This window comes from Equus quagga, chromosome 21 (genome assembly GCF_021613505.1).
Source record: "Equus quagga isolate Etosha38 chromosome 21, UCLA_HA_Equagga_1.0, whole genome shotgun sequence".
Taxonomy (NCBI): Eukaryota; Metazoa; Chordata; class Mammalia; order Perissodactyla; family Equidae; genus Equus; species Equus quagga.
In genome coordinates this window covers 35390474-35406224 of record NC_060287.1, presented here as the reverse complement: position 1 = coordinate 35406224, position 15751 = coordinate 35390474, and the positions used below count along the sequence as shown (strand labels likewise).

Below are 15751 nucleotides of genomic sequence, written 5' to 3'. Positions count from 1 at the left end.
TTCTGAGCCTCAGATCTTCTTTGGTTCTTCTGGACAGACCCTACTTAGCAGAAGTTACAAAGACTGTCACAGCAGCAGCCCTGCATATGGTTGTGGCAGGTCATCCCTTTACAGAGCCTTCCTGTCATTGGAAATCCTGCCTTTTGCTCTTACTTAACATATCTGGGTCAACCGTGTCCTCCCCAGATCTATGTGGCCTTTTAATGGGTCAGCCCCCCCTCTCCTTGGCCACTCTGCCATCTCTAGGAGCTCACATTACCTGAGGGGGAGCTACTCCAGGTTGGGTCCCCCCATCTGCATGGAAGGAGCCGAGCCCTTTGGGATCACCCAGCTACCACTAAATAGTTGGGACCCCAGCCTGATGCTCACTGGCTAGTACACACTCCCTCTTGGCATCCAAAACAAAACTCCTTGCCCTCTAAATCCCCATCACCTGTAGACTTAGATGTGCAAACTGGACCAGTCTCCCAAAACCTCACAGCCTCCAGATAGATTCTTTCCTGGCTGGACCTTGGCTACACTCCCTTTTGACCCAGGAAACTTCCATAGCCCCCCTCCTCATTCTCTCCCTGCTCTTTCCTTGGTTGGAACCCAGGGCACTTCCACTCTCCCTGCCACTTCCCTGTGACTGACTACACTTCTAGACACTGGGACATTGAGCCATCACCCTTCTGACCAACTCTATTCTCGGAAGTCGTCTCTGGTTTCATTGAGCTGTGGCAGCCACCTCCCCATCTTCACCAACTACCTGAGTTGGCAATGGAACCTTAAGAAGGAGTCATGACATCTGGAGACCTTGACATTAGGCGAAGGATATTCCTGGAGACGCCTTCTCGGTGCGGATATATACAAAACTAACCCTAGTCTGTGAATGTGCCATGAATTCCTTTCTTAGGTCATTGGCAGAAACCACTGGTTCAGCCTTTATGTATGATGAGAAATGCACTATGTGGCTACCAGACAGTGTGCTATGCAAAAGACAACAAAATTCAGAAAAAAGAGGGGCCCGGCAAGAGTAGCTATTCAACAAATGTTTACTGGTTAGATGAATGAATGAATGAGTGAATGAATGAAATGGGAGCCATTTCTACAGTTTAGCAATTGAATAAATGGAGTCCTGTTTTGCGGTAGTTAATCTCAATTTCATTCCATAACATTCTAAGTACCTGTTTCTGAAATTCGACTTTGTGTTCCAAGCTGACACACCCCCTTGGCTGCCATCTCCCTCTCAGCTGCCAAGTCTGACTAGAATACAGTGACTGTTGGCTACAAGTCAAAGTTCTTGGCCTCTCAAGGTAGTGTAGTTCAAACATTCTGCCATTCATCATTATTTCTCACACCTGAATTGAATAGCTCCCTTTGTTCTAAGCATGTCTCATTCTCAGCTCATGAGTCCATTTTTTTTTTTATTTCATAACATGTGGTCCCCTAATTCTTTCCCAACCCCTCAATGGACAATATTTTGGGGGAGGTAGCCATAGGGCCATGCAAATTGCTTGTATAAGACCTATGAAATAGATAGTATATTTAGTGTAATGCAACTCTAAGGAGAGAGGCAAGAATGAAAATGTGTTTTGAGGCGATGTAAAACATCTCTTCTCCCTTGAAGTCCATTGTCCATTCATGTAGAGAGGCTGCTCTGCCATGATATCCACGGGGGCTACGGAGCCACAGCAGTGTTCTGTCCAGTAAGGCAGTTGGTCTCCCTCCAAACAAGCCACCATGTGAAGAGAGTCCCCTTGCTGCTGTGTGGCTTGAGGGACCACAGTGGTCTTGCAGTCTTATTTGCATTCAATCCTTTTGTTCTGCAAAGACACCAGGAAAATGGGTTATTGGTGACCCGAAAAATCAGAGAAGGCACAGCCATCACTTTTTAACTGACTAGTCCATCCCAAGTGAGGGCAATTCTAAACCTTTTAATGACACCCCAATGACAACCACAGTGGTTCTCAGACTTGAGAGTACACCAGAATCCCCTGGAGGGCTTGTTAAAACGTGGATTGCCAGCCCCCTCACCACAGAGTGTTTCTCATTCAGAGGTTCTGGGTGTTTGCCTAACCTCCTCTACACTCCCGCCATCCCTCAGCCCCACAATCACCACAGATACCTCCCTGAAGGGTCACTCCGAGCTGTTCTCCATCCCTGGGCATCTCTTGTCCTCTCACCCAGGGCAGCTGTGTGTGCTGACTGCTTTCCTGTGATGTTGCCCCCTCCTCAGCAGAGGCTGGTCTTCCTTTCAGCTCAGATGAAGTGTCCGCTTCTCTGGGAATCCCTCTGCTCACTTTTCCCTCCCATAGGACCCTGTGCAAACTTTCAGCACCACAAGCCTCCCGCTCTTTCATGGCGGAGGGACTGTATGTCTGCCCTGCCCACAGAGCCTTGTACAGAATAGGCCCCCAGTGCACGGTTGTAAAATCGAATGCACTCCTCCGCTGAACAAGTTATTGAGTAGCTGCTGTCTACGTTGGCGAGCAGTGAAGGAGCTGGAGGAATTACACAAGGATGAAAAAGGCAGTCCCCCACCCCTACAATAAGAGGGAAATGAGGGCCCAGCCCAGTGGCGCAGTGGTTAAGTTTGCACGTTCCACTTTGGCAGCCTGAGGTTTGCCGGTTCAGGTCCCGGGTGCGGGCATGGCACCACTTGGCAAGCTGTGCTGTGGTAGGCGTCCCACATATAAAGTGGAGGAAAATGCACGTGGATGTTAGCTCAGGGCCAGTCTTCCTCAGCAAAAAGAGGAGGATTGGCGGGAGATGTTAGCTCAGGGCTAATCTTCCTCAAAAACAAAAAAAAAAGAGGGAAATGAGGACAGGTTACATTTTAAGTAAATTGGGAGGAATCTAAAAGGAAAATTTTCAATTCATTTTTCCACTGAATTACTCAACGTGCCCAAGTACGGTGGTGCTCTTGGAATGCAGAATTCTGCAGTGCAGAATTTTAGCTCCCCTGGTCAGCAGGTGGATCCCGGCATTGAGCAAAGTCCATTCTTTGCCTGCAGTGGAAAGAGGGAGGGGAGTGTGCTGGAAACAGAACCTGGCTGGTGGTTTGCTGAAGAAGAGATGCCTGTTCTAATCACTCCCATCCTCCACAGTGCCAGGAGCATTTGCACATCACCCCTGTTTTTCCATCTCTTTAAAGAGCGAAGAATCTGCCACAGGCAGCTTGCAAGCTGATTTGGATGGACACGTAAAATGCAGGCACTTGCAAACCGCACAAATAAATTGACACGGTGCTGCTGTTGTCATGGAGATCAAAAGAGACAGTTTCTTAAAGGAAGTGGGGGTTGGGAGGGATTTGAAGGCTGGAGAAAGGGCAGCTGGAAGGATGAAAGAAGGCTGTTTAGGGAGACTACAGCAGAAAAAAGAAAATGCCAGGGCAGGAAAGGGGAGAGAGAGTGCCAGAGATGGCACATAAATGGGACAAATGAAAAGAAATCAGGATCATTACTGGATCCAAAGGTAAATGGATGGAAGAGTAAAATTCAACATGGAAAATCAATTTATTTCTACGTGAGAAATATAACAGCAAATCGGTCAGGGCTTCTCTCAGAATTTTCGCACATTCGAAGGGATTTGAGAAAAGGTGGAAACAGATCCCTCACATGTCAAAGTGGTCCGTAAATCCCAACATTTTCTTGCAGGAAGGGGCGCAGATTGTTGAATTCCCCACTAGAGAGAGAAGGGAGTCCTCCTCCACTTTAGTGTTATTTCCCTTCATCTACTTTCCGAAGTATTTCTTTAATATGCATTAAGAGGACCGGTTGCCAGGTGAGACACTGCAGATCTATGGGTCTCTCTTGAATGATCCTGACTGTAAAAATATGTAACCCACCGGTTGGCTGAACAAGTGAACAAACTCTCTGGAATCCTTATTTTAAGCAGGAAAAAAAATGGATGACATTGTCCAAATAAATTGGCTCTTCAGAAGCTATTTTCCTCCCTGATGGGGCTTAGGAAATGAAGCTGGACCCCTCCGAATCCTGCCTGGATCTCCCGTCATGATGCTTGGGCTGCCATACTAAGTGATGGCATGGAAGCCAGCTCGCAGCTTGAATCCACGTGTCCAGGCTGTCGCAGTTCTCCTGAGGGTTTCTTCCGTACAGCCTGACCCAGACCTCTCTGATCAACAGCTACATCATGAGTCTGGAGTCCAGGCATCTCTTCCATCTTTATATACTTCACATTCGCCCTTTATCCAATCAGATTATAAACCTGCAACTGACGTCATTCTTACCCATCACTTTTGTTGCCCCTCATATATGCTTAAAACCATTCTCTTCATCTACAATAACATTTTCTGAGAATGTCCACTGTGCTGAAGCCCTGATTTGGACAGGAGAGTGGGCGAGATCCGAATCATGTTTGTGGGAATCCTTGCGCACTCGGAGTTTGCAATCAAGGGCTTGGTAACCAGACATTTGTACGGAACAGCGGCCACAAAAGGAGCTGGAAGTGATCAGTTCTTGCTGAGCTGATGGTGGATGGATGAGTGCCGCTGGAGACCAGAGGAAGGCGAGGACTCCTTGGGTGCAGGCAGCCAAAGGCAGCTTCCTGATGAGTTGGAAATTGAGCTGGCCGTGGAGGAGGAGGCAGGTTCTGACAGTAGAAAGGAGTAAGGAGAGCATTCTCTGATGAGGGCTCTCAGGACATGGGGAAATGTGAGAGAGCTGGTATTTTCATGCTTATTCAAACAGTCGGAGAGGATCCTAAGTCATCAAGGAACATCCAGGGGACATTAGTCTGGAAAGACTACTGCAGGTTCAGATCTCCCAACAGGCACCACTGAGATTTGGGGATAAAGACGTGATGCCAAAGTGATTTCTTAGGAAATTTGTCTTCTCCAGTATCATGCAACCCAGATTCAAAATATGTTTTAAGATTTCTACCTGATTTCTTCTTTTTCCTTTCTTCCTACCCCACCATTAACTACATTCACTTAGCTTCGTGAAAGGGAATGATGATTTTTGACCATTTCATCAATCTTTCTTTGATGCTATTGAACAGTTAGAGAGCAGTGCTCTAAAACTGTCTTCCCCACTAGGATGTCTTCTCCACATACACCAGCCAACGATCTCCCTTGATTCCAAGTAGACACCTGCTCCAAGTAGAAATGTTGAAGGCATCATCCAAAACAATTTTTAGAGTAAAGGGTATTATGTACCAACTTTTCTTTGGGTGATATGAAGCCCATTGCCAGACAGATTAGAGTGCCTTGGCTGATCCACACCCTCTGCCCTCACTGGCTTGTCTCCATACAACTCAGTAAGAGCCTCCAAGGTCACTTTCAAAAAACTTTGAAACTTACCTCACAACCCCTAACATTTCCTACACTTAATGTACAAAATTCCTGCATTTAGGGATTTTTTTAAAAAAGATTTGGAGCTGGCTCTGTGGCATAGTGGGTAAGTTCAGCACATTCCAATTTAGTGGCCCAGATTTGTAGGTTTGGATCCTCCACCTGGACCTACACCACTTGTCAGCCATGCTGTGGCAGTGACCCACATATAAAGTAAAGGAATATTGGTACAGATGTTAGTTCAGTGCTGATCTTCCTCAGCAAAAAAAAGAAAGAAAGAAAAAGAAAGAGATCTGTGTTTTTCAATATGCCCTTGAGGATTTCTTTAATGTAAAAACATCTCCAAATTCGAATCTGACTATTTAGCCTACAAATTAATAATAGAACTTAAACTTTACCTGATATAGTTAGACTGTTTGCTTGCTTTTGTGCATAAAGACATAATACTTTCTTTTCATAATATTTGTTAAATTTTTCTGTGACTAAAAATGCTTTGTTTAGTATAACTTTACAAACTTAATTAACAACCTTTGCAAAAAGGAGAAAAGTTATTTGAGGCTCTGTGAATGGTGGAGACTAAACACAACTGTTAGAAAATCCTAGGTTGGAATTCCAACTCCACGCTTACCTTGAGGAGGATGTTTTAACCTCTTTGACTTTCAGTTTCTTCATCTATAAAGAATGATAATGAGACTCCTTGGAGTTGTTGTCAGGACAAATGGGATTTTATATATATTTATATGTATCTTACCTATTACACTGGTTGTAAAAAGCAAGTGTTCAACGAGTGGAGGTGGTGGTGGAGATGGTGGTAGTGATAGTGTGATTGCGGTGGCAGTGATGTTGGTTCTGGGACAGTGATGGAGATGGTGGCGGTGGTGGTGACAGTGATGGTGATGGTAATGTCAGTGATGGTGGGGTGGAAGTGTTGAAGGTCATGGCAGTGATGTTTTGTAGAGACGGTGGTAAAGGCGGTAGAAGCGGTGGTAGCATTAGGTAATGATAGTGGCAGTGATGTTGGTACCAATGGTGAGAATGTTGATGGGATGGTGGTAGAGATGCTATTCGTGGTGGTGGTACTAATGCAGGAGGTGGTGGTGACATTGGCAGTGATGGTGGTGGAGGTGGTGGCGGTGGTGAAGGCAGTGGTGGTGATGGTGGTAGCGGAGGTGGGGGCAGCAATAGATGGTAGTGGTTGTGGTGGGGGCATGGAGGAAGTGGTGGTGGTGGTAAGAGGTGATGATGTTGATGTTGGTGGTGGTATTGGTGAAGATGTGATGGTACAAGTGGTGAGTTTTGGTTGGTGGCGGTCATTGTCGTGGGCCAAGGGAGCTATTGTTATAACTGAACTAGAAAGATAAGTAGCCTAGAGATGATTTCAGCACACTGCCTTTTATTACAACAACTTCATTAAGATGAAATTAACACACCGTCGCATCCGCTGCCTTCCATGGACAATTCAACAGTTTTTAGCATGTTTACAGGTCGGTGCAGCCATCACCAGAATTTAACTTTAGAACATTTTCATCATGCTACAACAAAACCTCATAACCATTCTCCTGGCCCCACCACCTTTTTAGATTCTCTTAAAACCTTCTGAAGGCCGACAAGCTATGGAATTAAAAGTACATGTTCCATTTGTAAGAAGAATCTATTGCTTCTTTCTCAGCTGCAACAATTCATTCTGCACGATAACCATAGATTGTGTTAGAATCCTGAAAGGAAAAGAGCTGAAAACACTACCACCTTCAAGTAACTCACAACCCTACTCAACACATATCTCTTCAAAACTGGAATATTAAGAAAACTGGAGGAGAGCACCCATGTTTGTCCCTTGTGATAAATACGGTCCCTTAAGTTGTCATATTGTATTGCACATCCAAAGGGAGAATAACACAAAATCCTATCTCGTTCACAGGCAATTGGGGCACAACCTTTTTGAAATAAGACAGTCATCCACTGGGGGGACTTGCATCCAATAAATAAACTTAAAAACAGAGAAACTGTATTACAGAGCTTCCTAACACAGTATTTGTGGTTGAAAATAAATTGCAACACAATAATATGGCTAACAATGGAAAAATGGTTAGATAAAATCAAACATCAATTGTGGAATATGATTTTTAAAGACTGTCAAGTAAACATGGGAATAGCATATTAAATGTAAGAAATCAGGCACCAAATTATACAGAGTATGGAGACAATCACGTGAAAAACAAAAGCAAAAACAGATTTCAACCTCACTTAGATAAAGCAAAATGTATCCAGTGTCAATAGTGACTGCGTAGATGTGGTGGCTGGGTACTTTTATCAGAAAAAAATAAAAAATAATTTTTATATAAAATATTTTGCAGAAGGACCTAATAGGCAAAAATAATCATTATGTCATTCTAGAATTAACAAGACTAAAATTCAGTTCTAAGAAAATTGTAAAGAATATTCTATTTATTTTTAACAAAATATTGACACTGAACGGAACAAAATCATCTGTGTTGTCCATCATACTTAAGCGGATTAGAATGTGTTTTCCCCCATGGAGAGGGAAAAAAGGAAGATTCCTCCACTCTACCGTGCACTCAGATCACAGGCATGATTAATCCCCCCAAACCCAAGGAACTAATGGCAGCAAGCAAGTGCCCGCACTTGTGGAAGATTTCGCTAAATTGTGTGTGGTGCATAAACATTTTCTTGTGGGCATTTGTCTGCACTGTGCACACTTCCTTCTTGAGCTGACTCCGTAGCCCCCATAGTGTGATCCTGACTTGATATCTTGGAGGGAATTAAACCCACACAGGGAACCAGTTGAAAAATTAATATATTTTTTAAATTAAAAAAAATATGTCATTAGGGGGCCAGCCTCATGGCATAGTGGTCGAGTTTGTCTCACTCCACTTCAGCAGCCCAGCTTCGCAGGTTCAGATCCTGGGCATGGACCTACACTGCTCATCAGCCATGCTGTGGCAGCAACCCACATGTAGAGTGGAGGAGGACTGGCACAGATGTTAGCTCAGGGTTAACCCTCCTCAAGCTAAAAAAAGAGGAAGATTGGCAACAGATTTTAGCTTAAGGCTAATCTTCTTCAGCAAAAAAAAGAAAAAATATATAATATTTGGATCACTGTATTTAACATTAAAAAAACTGTGAAATAAGAGAAATATCTTTGCTTTGTTTGACTTATACTTGACTTTTTCAGGGGAATTAATTTTGTTGATACAAATGCAATTCAGTGGTTGTGGTCAAACAAATTACATGTAATCGAATTATCAACATCTAAAATCTTTAGATTCAATTTTAAAGCAAAGTGAAAAGTCATAGTTCGTCAATGCAAAAACAGGCGTGCATAGATATCTGCCTGACATGAGAAAGATCTGAGCTCTTATGTCAGGGTCCACTGTGCCAACCTGACTACGGAAGTCACGGTTTCCATGAGTGTTTCGTTTATGTCTATCAGAACCATGTTTTAAATGCATGAAATCACACTGGTTGTTGAGAAAAGCAACTGGAAGCCAAGAAAACCGTAAATGAAGGAACTTACTTTAAAAAAGAAATGTGTTTTTGCTGCTCTTGTATAGCTCAGACTAATACCTAAAGACCCAGGGCATGTAATCCCACCGGGAGGTTGGCAAATTAGGCAATCCAGAAATATCTGCCAGATTCATTAATGCTGCTGTCTGCTCGCTCTTTCTTCTGGCTTCTCCTTGTGTGGACCCTTCTCCTTCACATTTTGCAGGCGATCAACGACTACCCCCAGGAGGCAGCTCCACCCTGTCTGTTCTCGCTGCCACTTCTCACTGCTGTGCGTCAAGCACCCTCTGCTCCATTGCAGCCGGCTCAGTCTCTCCTTGCCCCTTTCTGCAGGCTCCGCCTCCACACCCTCAGCGCCCTTTCCACAGCCCAGGCCAGTGCTCCAAGCCCACCAGGGACTGGCCTCTTCTGACTGCTTCAGAACGCTCTCCATTTTGCCACTTTCTGGTTGCCTACTGGCCTTCACCGTGCAGTAGCATACGCTTCCACACTGAGATTTCTCTATAGTTTCCCAAGTGTTTATTCTCTTTCTCCAGCTGGATTGTCAGCATTTTCAGAGCAGAGAAGACTTTTCAGAGCCCTGAGAGATCTAAATCTATGGTTTGTACTGAAATACGCACGTGCACACACACACATACATACGCATTCACACATGCACACATAGACGTAATGCAAATATGCATGCACCCTTGCACACACACGTAACTGTTGACTGCTTGAAAGTCTAAAAAAACTTTATTACTTTACCGACATCACTTTGGTGTTGTTCTTATACTTGAAAAGTGTCTGGTTTCTTTAAAAAGTCCAACATGTCAGCCAAGATTGTTCTGCCGTGGGTTTGGCAGTCTCTATCATTAGCAGAGGGAAGCTAACTCTAGATGCAGCCTCCCCGGTTTAAATCACGGTAAAATGACTCCAAAACAACTCAGGCCTTAATGAGAGAGGTTTGCCTTCCTGTCAGCAGTGGTCTCCCCTCCATATCCAGCTTTCAACCTGGAAACACCTTTATTCTGGAATATTCCATTAGAATGTAAGCTTCACGGGGGCAGGGTCTATTTTGAATTAAATTCTGTTCCCCCGTACCTAGAACAGTCTGGCACAGCGTAGCAAGCTCAATCGATTTTGCTGGAATACATGAAGATCAGTGGTGCTGTGTGGGGCTGGTGTACACAATCCATCTTCTGGACCTTTGCCACCAGTTGGAGAGGTCGGCAGGGTGGCAGGGGTTCCCCTTCTGTTCCTTATGTTTGTGTGATCTGCTGTGTCAAAGGAGGGTCATTTGTGGCACCATCTGTAGTGCCACCTCGGAGGGTTGCAGTGAGGGCTGTGTACATTAATACAGGTAAAGGAAGAGCCCTGGCCAAGGGCAAGCTCCACATATGAGTTTCAACTATGAACGTAATCGCTACTATGCCATTATTACTATTACTCTGATGATTCAACTTTATTTTTGTTTCCGTAAGAAGTGGGTGGGTGCGGGTTTCATACCTCAAGTATTCTTTAGTGTATTTTTTTTCTCTCCTGTTTAGGCTCCCAAGAAACATTTGCAAAATGGGATGATCCGTGGCTACCAAATAGGTTACCGCGAGTACAGCACTGGGGGCAACTTCCAATTCAACATTATCAGTATTGACACCACTGGGGACAGTGAGATTTACACGCTGGACAACCTAAATAAGTTCACCCAGTACGGCCTGGTGGTGCAGGCCTGCAACCGGGCCGGGACGGGACCTTCTTCTCAGGAAATCATCACCACCACCCTCGAGGATGGTAGGTTCTGGGGCCCCGGGCTGGCGCCTTTCCTTCCTCACTGGTTCGTTCTGGTGGCCTCTTGGGTTCCCCGCAGTGGGGCACCCTGCTGGCCTTGTAGTAACAAAGGCCAGAGGCGCTGGGCCCTTGGGGCCTGGGGTGGCTGGTGGGGACACTGGCCCTGATTAACTCGCGGACTGCTTTGATGCCCCCCCGCCCTTGACAGATCCCAATTACAAAGCCGAAATCCACTCCCTTTGCAGCATCTTTCCCATTCATTTCCAGCACAAGAATGGGGCTTTTCCTGAGGGAAGCGAAGGCTCTTCCTACGACTGCAGAAGTCTGCCCAGAAAGTAGAAATTGATTTTCTAAGAATTTCTCTCAAATCAATGTTAAGGAGGAATTTTTTTTTCTTTTTGTCTTTCTTTCTTTCTTTCTTTCTTTTTTTTAAGGTTGCTTTCTATTTTCAAGCATTCTGAGACCAGGGAACGGGAATGAGCAGACTTCCAGAGCAAATCTCACAGTGACCGAGTGCCCCCTAGTGGCCATGAGGAATTAATTTCCCCTTCTGTTACGTCGTAGTGAAAATGACCTAAAAGCTCCCATTTCCAATAGAGCTTGAAAAGACAGAGACCCCTGGTGTGCAGAGGCACAGTCTGCTGGGTGCGAGACAATATACGGGAGTCATTGCAGCAATAAGCCTAGGTCTTAAGGCAGCAAGCTTGCTTTGCAATCACCTTTGTGCAATTAACCACTTGATCGGAGGTTTGAGGAGGCTCGCAGTGACTTGTATGTATAATTTCTGACCATTTTTACAGGAAGAGAAGTCTTAGATAACTAGAACCCTGAAGACCGGGATTTTCATCCCATCTTCATAGTCTTTGCAAGAGTGGTTACATATGCCACTTGTGGTTTTCACTTCGAAGCTCATTTTTCATTGATGTATGTGATTCAGTCAATATTTTGTCCCCTCTCCCAGCCACAACATTTAAGGTTTGCATAAACTCAATGTGAAAAATATTTCAGATCTTCTTCTAACCAGCGTCTTAGTCCATTTTCTCTCTTTCCTCTGACAGAATGTTATAGTTTTGGCAGGGAGGCAGATGGGGAGGGGGCAGTGAATAAATTACAATTACATGTCTGCTTTTTAGCTCTTTTTAAGCAGCTAGGCCTCCAATTTATAAGCTAGGTATTAGTAAATACCAAGGGAATTACTATATGGAGAAAAATGTAACTTACAAGAATAATGGGAAAATAGACCAGTCAAGCAATGGTCCTTTACTCATGCCATAACAGCAGAAGTGTCCTCAACTCTTTAAGCCCAGAACAGTCTCCTTAAAAGTGCAGCAGTGAAGCTGGAAAGAGAGACTGTGGAAGCACGTTGGGACACGTGCATGAACACGATATTTTACTGAATTATCATGATATTTGCATAGGGAAATGGTACTCATTTTTTTCCTTAATTTTGGGCATGGAGTGCATTTTTTTCTTTTGCTTGCACGTTGAAATATGAAACTAATGTTGCTTACGCAGTATTGCTTTGCTAATAAAACCACCCACGGTTATCACAGATTCTAATTATTTGTTTCCAGTGCCCAGTTATCCCCCGGAAAATGTCCAAGCCATAGCAACATCACCAGAAAGCATCTCAATATCCTGGTCCACACTTTCCAAGGAAGCCTTGAATGGAATTCTGCAGGGGTTCAGAGTCATTTACTGGGCCAACCTCATGGACGGAGGTAAGAGGATTAAAGTAGGATGGAATTTGCAGATACCCCACACACACGGGATTCAGGATATGGCACGCACCTCCTTATCAAAGGACACTTTCCTCTTTTCCCCACATCATTCTGTTCTTATCTCTCATCTGACATTTTAACAGGTATATACAGCTGTTTAAAACATCACACACCTTCCAAAAGCAATTTGAAGTGTAGGAGGGGGATGGCACTTGGGAAATCTAGGCACAAATGTGTTTTCCTAATTATGAGTATCTATGTCAAGCCTCTGCAGACAGCACCAAAACCTTGATCTCTATCTAGAAAGTTCTACGTGATGCGTATCCTAAAACCTTGACCTCTTCCTATTCCTAAATAGAACTCGGCAGGGAAACTTCTTAAATTCCTGTAGTTGGACTAGAAGGGAGAATGCTAGAACATCGTGACAGGAATATTATTACCCCAAGAGAAGCCTTTTAATCCCAAACTGTCCATTTTTGCCTCCTTCCCCTCTCTCTTTTTCTCCTCCTGCTTCTCTTCCTTCCTTCTTCTTCTTGTCTCTTTGTGTTTGTTTTTTTCTTTCAACTTTTAGGACAAAAATTTCCCTTGTGTTTGGCCTAAGCTTTGAATGAGAGAGTACCTGTCCAGGTGGCAGTAAGACTGGGGCCAGAAGTTTCTTGGGGAGAATACATGTCAGTGTCTTTGCTTTCCGATGGTGGGTGCTGGGCCAGGCTACGCCCCACTCTGTGAGCATGACAGGTGCACACCTGCGCCACTGCCCTCGACAGAAAAGGCCTCCGTAGGTCTGTTCACAAGACCTGGGCGCCCGCAGTGCGTCCTCCCCTGCTCTCCATTCTCCAGCCTCCTCCTGCTCTCCCTGCCCCTGGGCGGCATCTCCCCTCTGGTTTAGGGCTTCTCTCAGCCTCTCTGACTGACTGTGGTCTCCTGGTGCACACTCACCTCTGAGTTTGGGCAAATGCAGCCACGGCTCCCAGAGCAGATCCCACCCTGCTCAGGACCACCTGCGTCTGCTCTGCCATGCAGGTCGCTGCCCCATCCAGGTAAACAAAGCACACAGGGCCTCAGAGGCTGCAGGGGTACCACTGTTGGTGCCAGAATAAAGGAAAGAAGACACACTGCAAAATAAGCTTACCTTGCTAAATAAATAGCACTGTTTGAGCCTTAGCTATTTATGTCTGTAACCAGGCTTGCTTCTCAAGGCTGAAGATCAGACTCAATTCCTCTTGATGTTGAGTGTAGCACCTCCACAGCAGCCGGCAGTGGGAGGCATTCTGTAAAGATTCGCCTGCTCCATCTCCCAGCAGACCTGTTAACTGAGCATCAGCTCTGTGCTAGGCTCATGCTGGACACTGAGGATGCAGTGTCTGCCCTGTTGGATGTTCTAGACTAGTGAGCAAGGGAGAGTCTAATGAATACAGAACCATAAGCCCAATAATGTACAGCCAACCACGTAGAGGGACACATTTATGTAGATGATTCTTTCACAATTCCACCCTCTCCCCTCCAAAAAAAACTTTTAAAAATTCCATAGATGTAAAGTGTAGATCAATGAAAATTTGCACAATTATCTATTTCACTGACACAATACCATAGAATATTATTGCATATACTTGTCCTGGTTTCTAATCCTCATCTTGAATAAGATGAAACTAAGCACCCTGACGTATTCACCTAAAGGCGGTGTTACACTAAAATTGTTCTTTTTTTGTTCTTGTTGGAAATATTTCCAGAATCTAGTGGTGGCTCTTTGTCCATATTTTCACAGATTACTCATATTTGCTGATATTGCCTGTTAGCACCTTAGTTCGACGATGGATGATGTGGTTGACCTGGTTCAGTGAATGTTACACTTTCAAAGGTTTAAAAATATGAATATTCAAAAATATAAAATTGGGCCAGCCCCGTGGGTCAGCGGTTAAGTGCGCACATTCCTCTTTGGCGGCCCGGGGTCCGCCGGTTCAGATCCTGGGTGCGGACATGGCACTGCTCAGCAATCCAGGCTGTGGCAGGCGTCCCATATATAAAGTGGAGGAAGATGGGCACAGATGTTAGCTCAGGGCCAGTCTTCCTCAGCAAAAGGAGGAGGATTGGAGGCAGATTTTAGCTCGGGGCTAATCTTCCTCAAAAAAAAAAAGTAAAATTCTTTAAATAAAGAATACTTGGAAATGCATATAGTTTCTAAGGATACTTTTACTCACTGCATTAAGATCAAAATGAGGTGCTTAATGTCTTCTGCAGAAGTTCTGTGCTTAGTTTCCAAAAGATAATAGGAAGAAACCCTCAGAAACACAAACTCTTTCCCTACCCGTGAGAGATGACATTTATGAATTAGCGGGTAATTTTGTGGAATTACTGGACGCTTTTTCACAAACTCTTCAGGTTGTGACCCCGAGCTTCCCACAGACTTAGAACATACAGTGACTATGAAAAGAACTACACCTGCTAACCCTTGAGAAAACATCTCATATACACATACACACGCATGCGCGCACACACGCACACAGCGGGTGGGAGAGACAGAGATTGTTGCTATCACTGTGGTTAGCAATTGCCCCAAATACTTTCAAAAATAAGTATAACAAAGCATTTTGTTATTGTGAACATAATCAAATAAAATGAAACTGGTTAATATCTTTAATAAGGCAGGTTAAATATACAGGTCGGTGAAATTTCTGAGTATTTTATCGTAATCAGTAAGTTGATTGATTTTTAAGACCTGACAGAAGCAGTTCATCTGGGATTGCTGGGAAAATGGCACACTAGGAAAAGTCACCATTTCCATCTGAATCTGAGCCACTTTTCATCTCTGCTTTCTTCAAGACAAAAGTGTTGGATTCTGAAGCAGAGAAACACCGGGCACCAACCAGGGTGTTTGCTGCGGTGGGAGGGGACATTTGGGGGCTTCAGAGGAGTTATTTCCACCCCTATTTTGGTTTCTTCCTTAAAACCCTTTGAGAACGAGGGAGGGGGTAATAAAGACATTAAACTATTTTATTTTAAAATATAAAGTCTTTTAAAAAAAATTTGTGTTAGAAATAGTATGATTTCTGAATTTATTTTATGTATTTATTTCATATTATTTTACACATAACTTCAACTGAACACTATTATTTAGCTTCCATATTTAAAAAAAAAAAATAACCCTTTTGGAGCTGTGAAAGGTAAGAGAGAGAAATCCATGTTTAAGCCATAAAAAAAGAACAAGTGCTAAACTAAATGCCAAATGAGGCGTGCTGTTCTGCCTTTGGCTTTGTTCGTCATTCTCATTCCGGTTTCCCCCATATCTGCTAATCATCAAGTCTCTGCCGGTCAGGAAAACACCGTCCACCAGAGGGCCGAGGGGCTCATGTGGAAAGTCCATTCCGGCGCTCAGGTAGTGTTAGAAATCTCTGGGAGTTCATTTTGAAGGGGGGTTTTGACTGCAATCGTATTCATGGTTCGTGAT

At 44.2% G+C, this 15751-nt stretch overlaps 1 protein-coding gene across 1 annotated transcript in view; it reads left to right on the top strand.

The window, feature by feature from the left end:
• The window catches only part of LOC124231306 (Down syndrome cell adhesion molecule), a 579967-nt gene that overhangs the window by 469191 nt on the left and 95025 nt on the right, over window positions 1–15751 (top strand). Inside the window, exons 17-18 of the mRNA XM_046648016.1 lie at window positions 10348–10588; window positions 12160–12306. Of these exons, the coding sequence (XP_046503972.1) occupies window positions 10348–10588; window positions 12160–12306 (388 nt within the window). The remainder of the gene's footprint in view (window positions 1–10347; window positions 10589–12159; window positions 12307–15751) is intronic.